The sequence below is a fragment of the Lycium barbarum genome, chromosome 1 (assembly GCF_019175385.1).
Source record: "Lycium barbarum isolate Lr01 chromosome 1, ASM1917538v2, whole genome shotgun sequence".
Taxonomy (NCBI): Eukaryota; Viridiplantae; Streptophyta; class Magnoliopsida; order Solanales; family Solanaceae; genus Lycium; species Lycium barbarum.
The window spans coordinates 2231942-2247228 of record NC_083337.1 but is presented as its reverse complement, the minus strand read 5'-3'; the positions used below and the strand labels follow the sequence as shown (position 1 = coordinate 2247228).

Below are 15287 nucleotides of genomic sequence, written 5' to 3'. Positions count from 1 at the left end.
AGAATATTATTGGCATATGTTTGGATAAAGGAAAATATTTTTCAAAAAAATAATATAGATAATAAGTTTAGGAAGCAATTTTTGAGTAATTAGTGTAATAATGTCTAAAAAGCTAAAAATCATTTCTCCCCAAATTGTTTTATAGAAGACTACAAAGTCATTTCTCCCCAAACTACAAAAGATTTATAAAAGGCTACAAAATCATTTCTTCCCAAACTAAAAAAAAAATGATTTATAAAGAGTTTAACGATGGAAACAATACAATCTATCCAAACATTATGTTAATCAAATCAATACAATACAACACATTACAATACATTAAAACAATATATAACAATCATCCAAACAAAGTGCAAGACATTTCCTTTTCATTTTTCTGAAGACTATGAGAGAAATATAGCCATACATTATGAAATACCTCACACACCATAATATTCTACTAGTAGAAAAACAAATATGGCTATAGTAGCTTTAGCAGTCCCATTGGCAATGAATGGAGTTGTGAAAATGGCCACAAATTCACAAGCATACTTAAAAGGCCTATGTCGCCATTTCTACAAACAGTGTTGGGTTTCCATTCCTAAATCTCAACAACTTATCGTCATGTCCCCTTCAGGCAAGCACCCATATAACATCTTATCTTTTAATTTACTATGTTCGAAATTTATTATCTGTTCTTATTTTACACCCCGTCCCAATTGAAGTGTCTTAATTTGACTAGACACAAAATTTAAAAAATAAAGATAAGCTTTTGAATCTTCTTGTCCTAAATTAAAGACGTGTACTCCCTTCGTCCCGATTTAAGTATCTAACTTTACTTTTTGACCTGTCTGAAAAAAATTGGCTCTTTGGTAATTTTTCCAATTCTAACATTCTATACTGTAAATTTAAGACCACAAGATTTAAAGCACTATACACATTTTTAATTTAAGACCATAAAATTCAAAAGTTTCCCGTTGTTTCTTGAACTCCGGGCGCAGTCAAACTAAGACATTTAAATTGAGACAGAGAGAGTATAATGTACTAAAATGTCTTTTTGAATCTTGTGGTCTTAAATTTATCATGTATGATATTTGAATTATCAACTTACTAGATATAAAAAATGCATTCTTTTTGAGACGGACAAAAGAAAAGAAAGTAAAACACTTAAATTGAGAGGAGGGGGCACTAATTTAGTGAGGGTTCGAAGCTAAATATATTGAGAGGCGGATTTGCTTCATTTAACCCAGTACTTTCGACAGTGAGTATGAATTTATGTGTAACATTTATTAAGTTGGCAACAAATAGTATACCACAACTTTTATTTGGTAGAGAATAGTATACCAACAATTTTAAAAATACAACGGCTTCAATGTTAAAATCTTTAAAGGTTGAACACAAAGAATTTAAATCCTAGATTCGCCTTTAAAGCTAATGGGTTCTGACGAATCCATTTGTTGTTAGCTAGATCCACCCTTGGTCTTAGTTTGTGGATTTCCTAAAGTCACCCAAGTGTGCGGCATAGTGATCAATGAAATGGATTACCCGTAGAATTAGTTGAAGTGTGTGCAAACTGTTTGGTTTGGTGAAACAACAACAACAACGTACCCAGTGAAATCTCATAATGTGGGGTCTGAGGAGGTAAAGTGTACGCAGATCTTACCCCTATAATGTAGGGAGGCTGTTTCCGAAAGACCCTCGGCTCTAGGGTTTGGTGAAAATAGTGACTAGTTTAAAAAAAATTCCTATGTAACTCTACTAAATCTTGATTTTTTTTTTCCTGTTATCTTCTTTGAGTTTTGTGTGTTTTTTGGGTTGTTTGATTAGGGGTGCTAAAGGAAAGAATGATGGAAGAGGATATGTATGTGTTGGCTCAAATGAGTCTGAGTTATCTGCACCATCGGCCAAACGTTACCTGCATATATCCCCAAGTGTTTTGATTGTGCTCCTTTGTTTTTAAAGGTAAAGTTGGTCCTATTCGTAATTCCGGTGGTGCTTTAAGCAGCATGCGAAATGTCAAGATGTCTGCAAAAGCGGGTGGTCTTGCTTCAAACGGTGACATTGAGCCATTAAGGGTAAGCATTTGAAAATTTGGACCATTCTCTAGGTTTTGAGATTTATAGATTTTGATTTTCGTCATTTGTATTATTTTAGTATTTTAGTATTGCTTATTGTTAGTTTTCTATTATTACTTGTTGTCTCTTCTGCTTCAGTCTTCTTACTATCCTGTTGTATTACCGCGTATGTTTTCATAATTGTTGTGTTTCTGCTCTCTATCTGCCAAGATAGGGATAAGGGTTGTGTACACTCTACCCTCCCCAGACACCACTTGTGGGATTACACTGAGTATGTTATTGTTATTGTTGATTTAAGCTACATATGCATATAATTAAGTGTTGCATGCCTAGTGGCAGAGCCACATGCATGTTGACACCCCTTCGCTGAAAAATTACACTGTGTAAACACGTAAAAAGAACTTTTTTATGTATATATAGTATGTGTTGAACCCCTTAATTTAGTCGTATATTTTGACACTCCTTAGTAAAAATCCTAGTTCCGCCACTGTGCATGCATGCATAGTGATTTCTATGGTTTGGTGCAGCGCTGCGTCGTATTGGATATTGAAGGAACCACAACGCCCATATCATTTGTTACAGATGTTCTTTTTCCTTATGCTCGTGATAATGTGGGGAGACATTTGGATGCAACATATGATTCAGCAGAAACTCAGGAGGATATTAAGCTACTAAGAGCTCAAGTAAGCTAACTTTCTGAGAAAATTGCTCCGACAGGAGTTTTCATGATAGGTTGTTCTTTGTTTGCACCCCCTACCTCTTCTATGTGGTCATGACTCATGATTCATTACATATATTATTACATGCCAATAAATCGGTACCATCCATTTGAATTTTTCACTTGCAAGAAAATAAATGCTTTTCTTAAGTACTAACTAGCACATCATCTTGCATTTTACAGTCACAACAGCACACTGTTATCCATATTCTGACAATAAAACTATGCTGAATGTGCTTTGCTTTTCTGAATTCAATTATACTAGAAAGAGAAATGATGAAACTGTATTTATCAACTCATTTGGGTTGCACACGGGTTGGATAACGAGGGCATTGAGAAAGGGGTGGTGCTTCTACCGATGAACTTTTAACACTTTTAAGATTAGGAATTTGGATCTTTGGATAAGAGGAAGCATTGGACTTGGATTCAAGTTTTCTTTTTACATGAAAATACACATAAAACTAAGATATGAAAACTAAAGCTGAATAAATTTAGAACCCCACTAAATATTTTAAGTAGTAGAATCCACTACTCAGCTGGGTTCTAGATCCTGTCTTTATATATTGTATCCATTATTACGTAAACCCTTTTTCACCAAAACACAATTCAACATTTTTCACAAGTAGAAACTGTCTAATATACTTGTTGAACTTAAAACTATGCTGAATGTAATTCATAATTAGGTACTATGCTGTAAAGGCAACTGAATTTGCCTCCTTTACATTCTTCTTTTAGGTACAAGAAGACTTGGAAAATGGTGTTGCCGGTGCTATGCCTATCCCTTCTAATGATACTGGGAAGGACGAGGTAATTGCAGCTTTAGTAACCAATGTTGAGGCAATGATTAAAGCTGACCGAAAAATTACCGCCTTAAAGGAGTTACAGGTGAGGAGATCAGTGGTGAAGTTATTTTGCCCTCATCCCATCCAAATGTTGAAATTTTTCAAGTTTCAACATACGTTCCTTACAGTTTGTGCTTGGCTTCATATTCTATAACACAGGGGCATATATGGCAAACGGGGTTCCAAAACAACGAGTTAGAGGGGGTTGTTTTCGATGACGTGCCTGAAGCTCTTGAGAGATGGGCTGCTTTAGGCATCAAGGTTCCTCTCGTCTTCCCATTGTTCCCGCAGTTGTGCATTTCTCTTTTTCAATGAGCTCTAATTTCATAAAGTTGTAGTTGCAAATGAAGACGTAATGTTGGATTATGATCAAAGGAATTTTTCTTTTATCCCTTATAAAAAGGGAATTTCTTTTATCATTAATGGCTTCAGCCTAAATTACATCGAAGGAAGTTGTCCTGAAAGACCTATCAATTCTTAGGAATCAATGCAAATTTAGCTAAAGATAAGGCACAATGGAAGAACAAGATCTATATAAGGTGATATCTACTAGTTGGGAATATGTTTTAGACTTGTTGGAGAACGTCTAATATTATTATTTTTATACTATAATATATATATATAGAAACAGTCTTATCAATACACAAATGTGTAACTCCCCAGGAATTTCAATTGCGCTCATATTCATTACCATAGGAATTGGGTTCAAGCTTTCCCCAGCCCCTTCTCATCAATGGACTCCTGACGTATACGAAGGAGTGCGGTTCGTTTGAGAGATTCCTACCTAGGTAGGATGGGCAGTTGGTCAGATCTAGTATGGATCGTACATGGACGGTAGTTGGAGTCGGCGGCTCTCCCAGGGTTCCCTCATAGATATATAGCTTCTTTTCCTTTTTATTTTATTTGGTATGAGATGATACGAGTTGAACTTTAATAAAGAAGTGAGGATTCATATAGATGATCCCAACTAGCTGGGACTGAGGCATACTTCTTGTTGTTTGTTGTATTAACAGCCTCATCCTGCATTCCTGCTGCATTAAGTGCATTTCTTTTCATAATCCTCACAAGGTGTATTACAAAGTCTATAAACTTTTATATTTCCATCTGCTGGGCAAATGACTAGCTGTTTTGTCCCTAAGGTGTACATATACTCAAGTGGCAGCAGATTGGCACAGAGGCTTTTGTTTGGTTACACAAACTATGGGGACCTAAGAAAATATCTGTGTGGATTTTTTGATACTACAGTAGGGTAAATTTCTACCTTTCACCTGGCCACATCTCTGATTTTGGAGTGGTATCCTGATCTCTGTTGTCATTGTAAGTAATCCAAATTACTTCTACTTGTTGTAGGAATAAGAAAGAAACTAAAAGCTACCATGAAATTACAGCATCCTTGGGGGTAGATCACCCATCCGAGATTTTGTTCGTGACTGACGTGTATCAAGAAGCCATAGCTGCAAAGGCAGCAGGTAAAGTTCTGATTATTTTATACGAAAACTACTCCATTTCTAAGTTTCAACCTACTTCCCTTCCTACCATTAATACTTGCACAAGTTTTATTCTATGCTATACAAGTGCTAAATCAAAATAGTTCTGATAAAGGAAGATGTGCATACTGTTGTAGTTTTTTTATTTTAGTTTCCTACCTAGTGTCCTGTACCCGCGTTCAGGCTCGATTAATTTGGATTCGAGCCGGGTTAAAGCTCTCCCTACGAAAGCCAATTCTGTTCCTCAGGATCGAACCCGAGATCTCTAGTTAAGGATGGATGGTTACTAATACCATATTAAAAAATATTTTTTTAAATTATATAGCGGTTAGTAGTGGTTGTGGGTGCCGACTAGTGATGGTATTAGCTGATGGTGGGTGGTGGTGGTTGTTGTGGATAGTGGTGGTGGCGGCCAGCAATAAGCGCTTAAACGATGGTTGTTGATGGTGGTAGTTGGTGGTGACGGTTGATTTATGGTGGATGGTATGATAGCTAATGGTAGTGTGAATGATAACAGTGGTTGGCGATATGTGGAGGTGATTGTCGGTAGTGATTAGTGGTTGTTGTGGTAATGGTGGTTGGCGGTGATGAATGTAAATATTGCTCCTTCCTGTTCTTGTTGAAGATCTGCTAATACCCTCCTTAGCCAAAAGGCTTGAAAAGCTGCTGCCACATACTCAGCTTCTGAGGTTGAAAATGCTATTGTAGCTTGCTTCTTTGAACTCCAAGTGATCACTCCTAAACCTAGAGTGAAAACATTTGTTAAAACACTATGTCTATCATTCAACGAACTTGCCTAATCACTGTTTGTGTATTCACACAATCTGAAATTAGAAGTCTTTAAGTACCAAATGCCATACTCAATGTACCGTAAGATCCTCTTTGCTGATCCATAATGACATTTGAAGGTTGTTGCATAAACCTGGAAATAACTCCAACAGAACATGCAATATCGTTTCTAGTGTGCGTTAAATTAGACCTCCAACCAAGCTTCTAAATCTCCTTGCATCTGTCAACTCCTCTTCATCTTCCTGCTGCAATTTTTCACTTGGAGTTCAAAGAAGCAAGCTACAATAGCACTGTCAACCTCAGAAGCTGAGTATGTGGCAGCAGCTTGTCAAGCCATTTGCCTAAGGAGGGTATTAGCCGATCTTCAACAAAAACAGGAGGGAGCAACAGAGATATTTTTTGTCAACAATCTGTATGACAAAGAGCCCAACATTTCACAGCAGGAAGCATATTGATATATGTTATCATTTCATTAATGATCTGGTAGCAAAAAAGATTTCCAAGCAGCTGGATTAAGGCTTTGTCAAAAGAGAAGCTCTGTTATTTTTGAGATTTACTTTGTGTATGTGACTTTGAATCAAGGGAGGATGTTAAAGATTGCTTCCAAAGTCTGACCAAGAAATAAGGAGTAGGGCCTTGTATTATGCTAAGCTTGTTAGAGTTTGTTTCCATGATTTAGTTAGTTAGATATGCTGCTAATAATCAGCTTCGTAAGTTATTATTGGAGCTAAATATTTGTTGATTTGTAAGCATATAAAATAGGCACTTGAGCGGTCAATTTTCTTTTAGAAATCTATCAAGTAACAAAAGCTGTGCTCTATTTGATTCTTCTTTGTTTCTTTTTACTTCTTCCTCAACAAATTTGGTATCACAATAGGCAAAGGTCTTTGGATCAAATCTCACTGCCAACCATTATCAAAATAAATTCCATGTGCTTGGGCATGAAAAAAAGAATCATAAGGTGAGGGGGCACGTTGAGAATATAATTAAGTAAATAAAAGTGTGCTCTCTCTAACAGTTTAAGCATTTAGATGAGATGGTCACACACTTTAACATCAAGTCTTGATGGCAAACTGAGAGTTCATTTGAACTTATTTTTGCTACAAGATTGTATTAGATATATTTCATACCATACCTCTTCAGTATGTTTATATCTCATTGAAATTCCTAAACCCTTTTTCTTCATTCAGGTTTGGAAGTGATAATATCTGTCAGGCCAGGGAATGGACCTCTTCCAGATAATCAGGGATTTAAGACAATCAAGTCCTTTTCAGAGATCTAAAGATGGAACATGTTGCTCTGTGACATTTTCCCCGTCTCTGTATGATAAGTACTAATTAATTAGAAGAAAAAAAAGAAGACAATAGTTATCTCAAGTGCATAATTGTATATGTGACTACTGTTATTTTACCGGTCTCTCAATAATAATTATTTTCATCAAATTTTATATTTTTCATTCCCAAAATCATCAAATTTTATATTTTTTAGAATTTCATAGATTATCTCTTTTATACAAATTTAAACAATATTAGTAATTATATAGTGCATTTAGCTCAATGTACAGACAAGCATTGAGCCCATGGACTAGTACACGGGGACAAGCATGCATTTGAATTGATTAGCCCAATAGTTATGTATTCACTTACTGCTAACAAAGAGAACAGTAACATTTAAAGGTCACCCAGCAAGATTAATGGTGTAGATGTTTCTCTCCATGTATCATAGATAAAACATATTCACAAAAGTGATGCTCAGAGACAAATCACTAAGCCCGATGCACGAAGCATCCCGCGTTCACCCCAGGGTCCGGGGAAGGGTCACACCCCCAAGGGGTGTGATGTAGGTGACTCATATCCTTACGAAAATGCCAAAATTTGAAATGACAAATCTCTAAGCAAATGTCAAAATTTGAAATTACACTAACAAAACCAAAACATGTATGGCTACTCTTTCTGTAAGTCTCTCGGACTCACCTCATCTACCAGCTAAGTTATGAGTTTTCCATCCCTAGTCTAGGATGCGAAAAAACAGAAAGAAATGAATAACTTAAAACGTTACTATATTTGACGACGACTGAGTTTTCCTTCTTCCACTTCTTTCTATTCTCGACTTCAAACTTATCCTAGTACATATACTTGTATCCCGCGACTAGAAGTAGCAACATTACCAAAGCGGCAGGAGCAGCCCACTGCCAATAGTAGTTTGTTCCCTTTTTTTGCTTTAATATAACTTTAGGAAGCTCCGAGCCTTTTGCACGTGTTGCTCGATGCCTTACATTGGTCTCTTTGCGCTCCTTGACCTTACGTGCAACTGGCGTTTCAACTTTTTCCTCCGCCTTCTCTTCCTCCTCAGCTGTCTCATTTGGTTCCTCGGTAGGATCCTGACCACTAACAACAGCACCAGATTTTTTCTTCGCTTTCTTGTCAAGGTCCTGAAAGGTGTTAAAAGCACTAGATAAGTCGAGAGCTAATATAAATTCATATAATAGGAAACTGAAAGAGACAGTAAAATTAGGAGTGGCAAAATTAGCTCATGAAAACATGATCTGCCCAACCCGTTCAAGTTTATTAGCTCAGTCCATTTTGACCCGTCCAATTCAGCCATCTAAAAACTGCGCTGTCTATGTAGCCCAAATTGACCCATGAAAAACCTTGTCAAAATATTTCCAAAAAGGCATTTTTTTTAATTTGATATGTAATATATTAGCCATAACAAGAAAAAGAAAGTTTATTACGTACTTAAATAAATTATTAAATATGTAATTAAAACTTAATAAGTATTGGGCGGGTTGGTTCTGACTCGTTTCTTAGCCCATTTCAGCCCACGTAACTTTTCGGGGGTCAATTTATTAACACAACCCATTTTGACCAGCCTAAATTCATCCCAACCCGCCCATTCGACACCCCTGTAAAATCATAAGGAATCGTAAGGATGATTACCTTAAGCTTCTTTTCAGCTTCTTTCTGAGTTTTTATTGCTGCTTTAGCAGCTGCTCTCTCATTCAACTTCTTCTTCCTCTCCATTGCCATCCTATATTTTGCTATTTCCTCTTCTCTCTTCATCTCTCTAAATTTTTCTTCATCAACTTCTTTTTCTTCAGCATTAGTATCCTCGGGTAGCTTTCCTAAACCAACTTCTTCTGCACCATCATCATCACGAGAGTCCTCTTTTATCGTACTTGTGTTTTTTCCATTTGCATCTTTCAGTTGCTCACTATTCTCCTCTTTTTGAACTTTCTCCTTTACAGAAGCGTCAAGTTGTGCGGTGCACTTACTTCTGTCTGTGATACAGTCGGAGCCTCCGGTAACACTAGAGGCTTCTCATTAGAGTTCTTCATCCTGCCATCCCGGCTCAACTGCCTAATGTCAAGGGACATCAAAATTCTCCTCTCATAATCATCCCTAAAAGGCTTATTAACACTCCAGAGAGACATGAATTTCTCGACCTATTAAAGGCCAAAAACAATTGTTAACGCAGAAACGGAAAGCAAAAAGAATTTGCATCTAAAGATGGTAAAGGATCCGGCATACCTCGGTCGTTGAAATTTCTTTAAGGGCTTCAATATCCTTCTTATCCGCAAGCTGTTTGGCTGTCTGTAACATCGTGGTGTTTTTATAGAAAGGAGAATTCTGAAAAAAAAAAAAAATGTTGAAGGACATACCTATAAAAATCAATCCAGATGCTTGTATACGATGATGCGGAAAATGAAAGCCATTCATACTCAAGAGTATCCGATGCACTTGAGAAAATGTTTTATGATGGATGAGATGATATGAAACCACTGAAATCAGCTATGAATATGTCGCTTAATAGGATTAGCAACAGATTTTGCTGTTTAGCTATAGAATTTGTCCGTCGCTAATTCCTATTTTTTTAAGTAGTATAATATCTACCTTATGTAAATTCTGTCACTAGTTTATGATAGAACGACATACAAGACAACAGACCCTCATAAGCTTGTGATCACACAAATGTTTAACTTAATGAGACGCCTTTTTCTCTATAAAGTTTCTCACAACCCATAATGGTTAAGCAGTACTCATGAAGTGTTTATCTAAAACCATAAAAGATATCTAACCAATTGCTGAAGAAAGAACTTGGGGCAAATAAATTCCAAAGGATTTTTTTTGTCAGAAGAGAACAATACACAAAAGTGCTAATTTAAAAAAAAAAAAAAAAAAAAAAAAACTGTTTTTTTAGAGAGTTGAGGTGCTTGGCGACGCTTTTATGAAAAAAAAAATGAAGTGTTTTTGAGCAGTGGCAGAAGTTTCTCAGAAGCTGAAAAAGTAGTCTTCCCTAAAAGCTTTGGGACTTTAGCCAAACATATATACTGCCTAATATGGGCAAAAGTGTTTTTCAAAATGATTAGCCAAACACAAACTACGACTCTCTGAAAAAAATAAGCAGTTTTTAGAAGCTTGGTCAACAGACTATCAGTCAACAAGGAAAGCAGAAAAACATACCCCTTCATCACGTTGTTTTCTCAATTCCAGAATATGTTTGTAAGTGCTTTCTATTTTCTGTACTATTTCCTTCAATTCCTCATCCAACGACTTGATCTGCTTGGTCATGTCATCGATGTGATCATCCAGTATCTTCAGCTTGGCCTTTACCGCCTGTTGCTCCTTACGGACTCCATCCAAGTCAACACTCATAAGCTACATTGTATGAAGCAATTTAAGAGTTATTAGTCACCAAGAGATGCCAATACAAAGGCCAATTTATTGTTGGGTTAATTACACTAAACACCCTTATAATATGACTCAGTTTCGGATACGGATACACCCCCTGTATTTTAAATAATACACTTACACTCCCTATACTATGGAAATCCTATATATCCGAAACTAAGTATATTAAACTATAATTATTAAAAAGTAAATTACGCTTTCATAAAAGTAAGCAAATAAAGATCAGAGCCTTACTTTGACCTGGTTTTGAATTGATTCTTTGTCACCTTTAGCAGCAATTCTTTTAACATCTTCCCTTGTTCCTTCAAGTTGCTTGATTTCCCTGACAATTTGCTTCTCTTCGTTTAGAGGAATGCTTTCATGTTGAATGTGGTACTGCAGACTTTTGATCTAATGGATTTCAAAAATTAAAAAAATTATGTCCATCATGTGCTTTTCAATTACTTGGCTTGATGAAGTTAAGCAAAAGCGAGAAAGAAAAAGAGTGAAGAAAAACCAACAAACTTAAGAAGCTAAAGAACCAAAAAGGGGGAAACAGTGACTAAAGCTTACAAGATTGTTAAGCTCCTCCTCTGATGAACACAGGCGATAACCCCTCTCTCCGCCAGTATTCCTAGCACCACGGAGTTCGCCCAAGGCATCCTGCAGTGGTTTGACTTCCTTTCTTTTATTATCAATCTTTGTCCAAAACTGCTGATTGTCAGCACTTAGAGATTTCCTTTGCTCAATAAGCTGTGATCTATCTGCCTGCAGATAAGGATTTATTTAATTAGTTTTACCGTACCCTCTCTAAAGAAGAGTTCAAGAGAACCTGCAGCTTACTTAAGAGCCGGTGAAAAGGTAATATATGCTGTCAAAGTTCTCTATAACATCATCGTTTTTGGCTACTATAGCGAAATGCTGTTATAGAAAACATATAATATAACATAACATGAAAGATCATTCCACATAAACATGGTTGTTATAGTGAAATGTTGTTATAGAGAGGTTTTGATTGTGACATGATACTTCTATTGACGTGAAGCGTTAAGGGAAAATTGAAATGCAGGATTTAAAACCATTGATTTTGAAAAGGGATTTAATATTGAAAATAAAGCTGTTTTACACTTCTATATATGTATACACATCCCTATTCATGTTTGACTGGTAACTGTTCCAAGTTCTAATTAGTAGACAGCAACGCAATGATAGCTAATTAGATTAGCAAGTTGCTGAGAATTGAATATGTTTCAACTTCTAATTCCAGTCTTTCATTTATCTGGTTTTCATTTACTTCTGAAACTTATCTTAATTTATTTGATACAGGTGTGAATGTTTTCAAAGTAGCATACCAATCTTAAGTCACATTTTCACACCAATGGAAATTAATTTCCTAAAATATAGTAAGGGATCGTTTGGTTGCTGGTTAGAGTTATGCAGGTACTAGTATTATATAGGGATTAGTTATGCAAGGTTTAATTATTCATGTATTACTAATTCATGTATCCGTTATTCCATCTCCTGCAGGCATAAACTAAATTAACTCACAACTTATATATGTTTTAGTCATCCGGGATTGTAAGCTGGTAACCAAACACCATGTTTTGTGTGCTGAATTTTATACATAGCAACTAAAATGCTACCAAACATGGTACTAGTTATGCTGATTAATACATGAATAATTCACTTCCTAACCACCAATCGAACAACCCCTAAGTTTATATTGTTTACATGAATGTTGTAATATAAAGACACTTAAGCACACCATACAGGTAATATAAAGACACTTAAGCACACCATACAGGTATTCTGGTCGTATCCTCGAAACCGTTTTCTCTATGTTTGTTGCATTTTTCGATTTCCTTTTTTCTTTTCTTTTGGGTCTAAAAGCATCAAGTAGAAGGAAGCACAGCGAAAGTATTACAACCAACACAAAGTGATAGAAATAAATTGAATTCTTTCAGTCTTCATTCAAAAGAAGATATCAGTAAACTCACCCTTCTGGCCTTTAATTTTTCAATAATCTCTGATCTTGCTTTGTTCTTTTTCTGTAGCTCGATATCGGCCTGTTCAAATTTGGACTTCAGCTTTTGATCTTCAAATCTCCGATATTTGACAATGTAGGAAGAATGGACCCACCTTTTCTCAGGCCATTCATCAACTGCATTCTCCTGGAGGCCGAATTTTGTGGGATCGTTAAGTCCTCCTACATTATTCATTTTCCCATTTTCTTTCGGAATATTGTTCCGTTCAACACTGGTTTCAGTTGGAAAGTGTGCTAACTGAGATTCCACCTGTATAACCATGATTTCACTGGAGTATAAACCAGAAATTGCCTTCAACTATCTCCGATCCTGACGTAAATAAAACATATATTAGTTATGAAATAATATCAGAATAGTAATGTGTCCAGGATATACAGAAAAATTGGCAGGATAAAAGAGCAACACGAGCAGAAATTATCTGAGTTACAGACACTACATAATCAATTCACACTGAACTTTCCGGTCAAATAAATAACTAGCCGACACTAGATTTTTTTCGTGTAGAAGACTTGTACATGACTAATATTGAGATGTGAAATTCAGCAGAACAAAAGGAAAGGACACTTTCAACTAGCATAATTCTGCACACAGAATCATAATGACCCAAGATCCAATTTACAACCACCTAAGATAACTAATATTGAGATATATATATATATATATATATATATATATATATATATATATATATATATGTATGTATATATATATATATATATATATATATGTATGTATATATATATATATATATATACATACATACATACATACAAACACACACAAAAAAATTGGATAGCTTTTTAGTAGCATATCTAAAAAGCTACTACCCGAGCTACTCACGGTATGCCACATTCTTTGTTTTTTTTCAACTCTATGCCACATTCTTTGTTTTTTTTCAACTCTATGCCACTTTCAACATAAAAAAACTCGAAGAGCTCAGTGACACAAATAAATTGACACAACACCAATATATCAGTGTAACCGCGAAAACATAACTTCACATACACAAAAAGATTGGAAAGGACAAAAATAATTTCATAAACCCATAGGGAACAAGCAGGGGCCTCTCCCTAATAAGTAGTGTGTGCAGAAATTTCTTGTGGACTGGTAGGAATGATTACACTAGAAAAGCCTTGGTCTCATGGGACACTATGTGTCAGCCCAAGTCCACTGGTGGGTTGAATATCCTGAATTTCTTTTTGTGGAATAAAGCTGCTATCTGCAAATTGTTATGGGCTGTTGCAAAGAAAAAAGAGAGACTGTGGGTGTTATGGATTCATGCTTATTATGTAAAAGGTGATCATTTTGGGCAGACTCCAACCCCCAAGCAGGCTAGCTGGGTGGTTAGGAAAATATTTGATGCAAGGAAGTGGTGGGCTGATGGGGTGGATTGGTTGGGACACTTGGACAATGCTGCATCAACTGGTAAGTTCAGTATCCAGACTATATACAGATCACTCACACCTCAGTTCCCTAAAGTATCTTGGAAGAAATTGATTCTGGCTCCAGGCATGATACCTAGGCATCAATTTATTCTATGGTTAACTATGCATAAGGGACTGTCTACACTAGATAGAATTAGGAAGTGGGGGATTCATGCTGACCCTGATTGTGTGTTATGCTCCACTAATGCTGAGGAAACTAATGATCATTTGTTCTTTGAATGCCAATATTCCAAATACATCTGACAGTCTCTCCTCACATGGCTAGGCATAGCTAGACAGGTTGGATCATGGTCTGAAGAAGTGCAATGGCTTGTGGCAACCATCCGACCCAGTAAACCAAAGACCCTTGTGCTAGGAACTTTGTTTGCTGCTACTGTATACCACATCTGGACTGAGAGGAACTATAGAAGATTTCAACAGAAGCAGCAAACCAAGCACAAAATCCTCAAAGAGATAGCTCTGCAACTATATATTGTGGGGGGATCCAAGCTTAAATGGACCAAAGTATTAGATAGTTTAAATTGTTTCCCATGTTAATTGCTCCCACTCTGATGCTAGATGAAGAAGCTCACATATTGAGTTACTGATGGCTTGCGCAGTGTGGTTGAGTGCAGAGTATGTTGAGTGAGAGATTTATTTTTGAGATTTAGCTCTAGAGTCCAAATGAGCTGATTGTACATAATGCTATACTTGGTTGAATAAAATTTTCTGTTTGGCCAAAAAAAAAAACAAGCAGGGGCGGAACCAGCATTATGGTTACAGGGACGTAGCTTAGGCTCAAACCCTGTGTTTGTGTTTGAAAATTCATTTAATATGTATGTAAATAATCAATTAGACCCAATAAGCAAAAATAATTGTTATTCAGAAATCCCAAACTCAAAATTCTAGCTCGACCCCTGTGAACGAGTAAAAAAAAAAAAAAGTACTCCCACAAATCCATATCCAAAATAGTAAGTAAAGATTAGATTCTTTTAATAAAGACAACATGCATTGGATACGAATACATGTATCTGAATATCAGAGATACAACAGAATCATCCATAGAAATCAAGAAGCACACATGCATTACAATAAATAAGTTCAAATAGCCAATACTAACTCAAATTTTGCATCGTTTTATTCAATATTCCATGATTTAACTTCTCGATAGCTAGGGAAAATCATCAGGTATCAAAAATTAAAAAAAGATCAATTTTTATTGAAAAAATTACCTTAAAACCCATATCTCATATTGTAG

At 36.0% G+C, this 15287-nt stretch overlaps 1 protein-coding gene and 1 pseudogene across 1 annotated transcript; one reads left to right on the top strand and one right to left on the bottom strand.

The window, feature by feature from the left end:
- Positions 1-371: 371 nt before the first annotated feature.
- LOC132628832 (probable bifunctional methylthioribulose-1-phosphate dehydratase/enolase-phosphatase E1 1) lies at positions 372-7332 on the top strand. The gene is made up of 8 exons (XM_060344598.1): positions 372-616; positions 1942-2054; positions 2582-2737; positions 3508-3657; positions 3774-3875; positions 4754-4863; positions 4965-5083; positions 7081-7332. The coding sequence occupies exons 1-8, from the start codon at positions 457-459 to the stop codon at positions 7170-7172; spliced, it is 1002 nt and encodes a 333-aa protein (XP_060200581.1). The 5' UTR covers positions 372-456; the 3' UTR covers positions 7173-7332.
- A 132-nt stretch (positions 7333-7464) lies between these two features.
- LOC132628839 (proton pump-interactor 1-like) lies at positions 7465-12900 on the bottom strand (annotated as a pseudogene).
- Positions 12901-15287: the final 2387 nt, after the last annotated feature.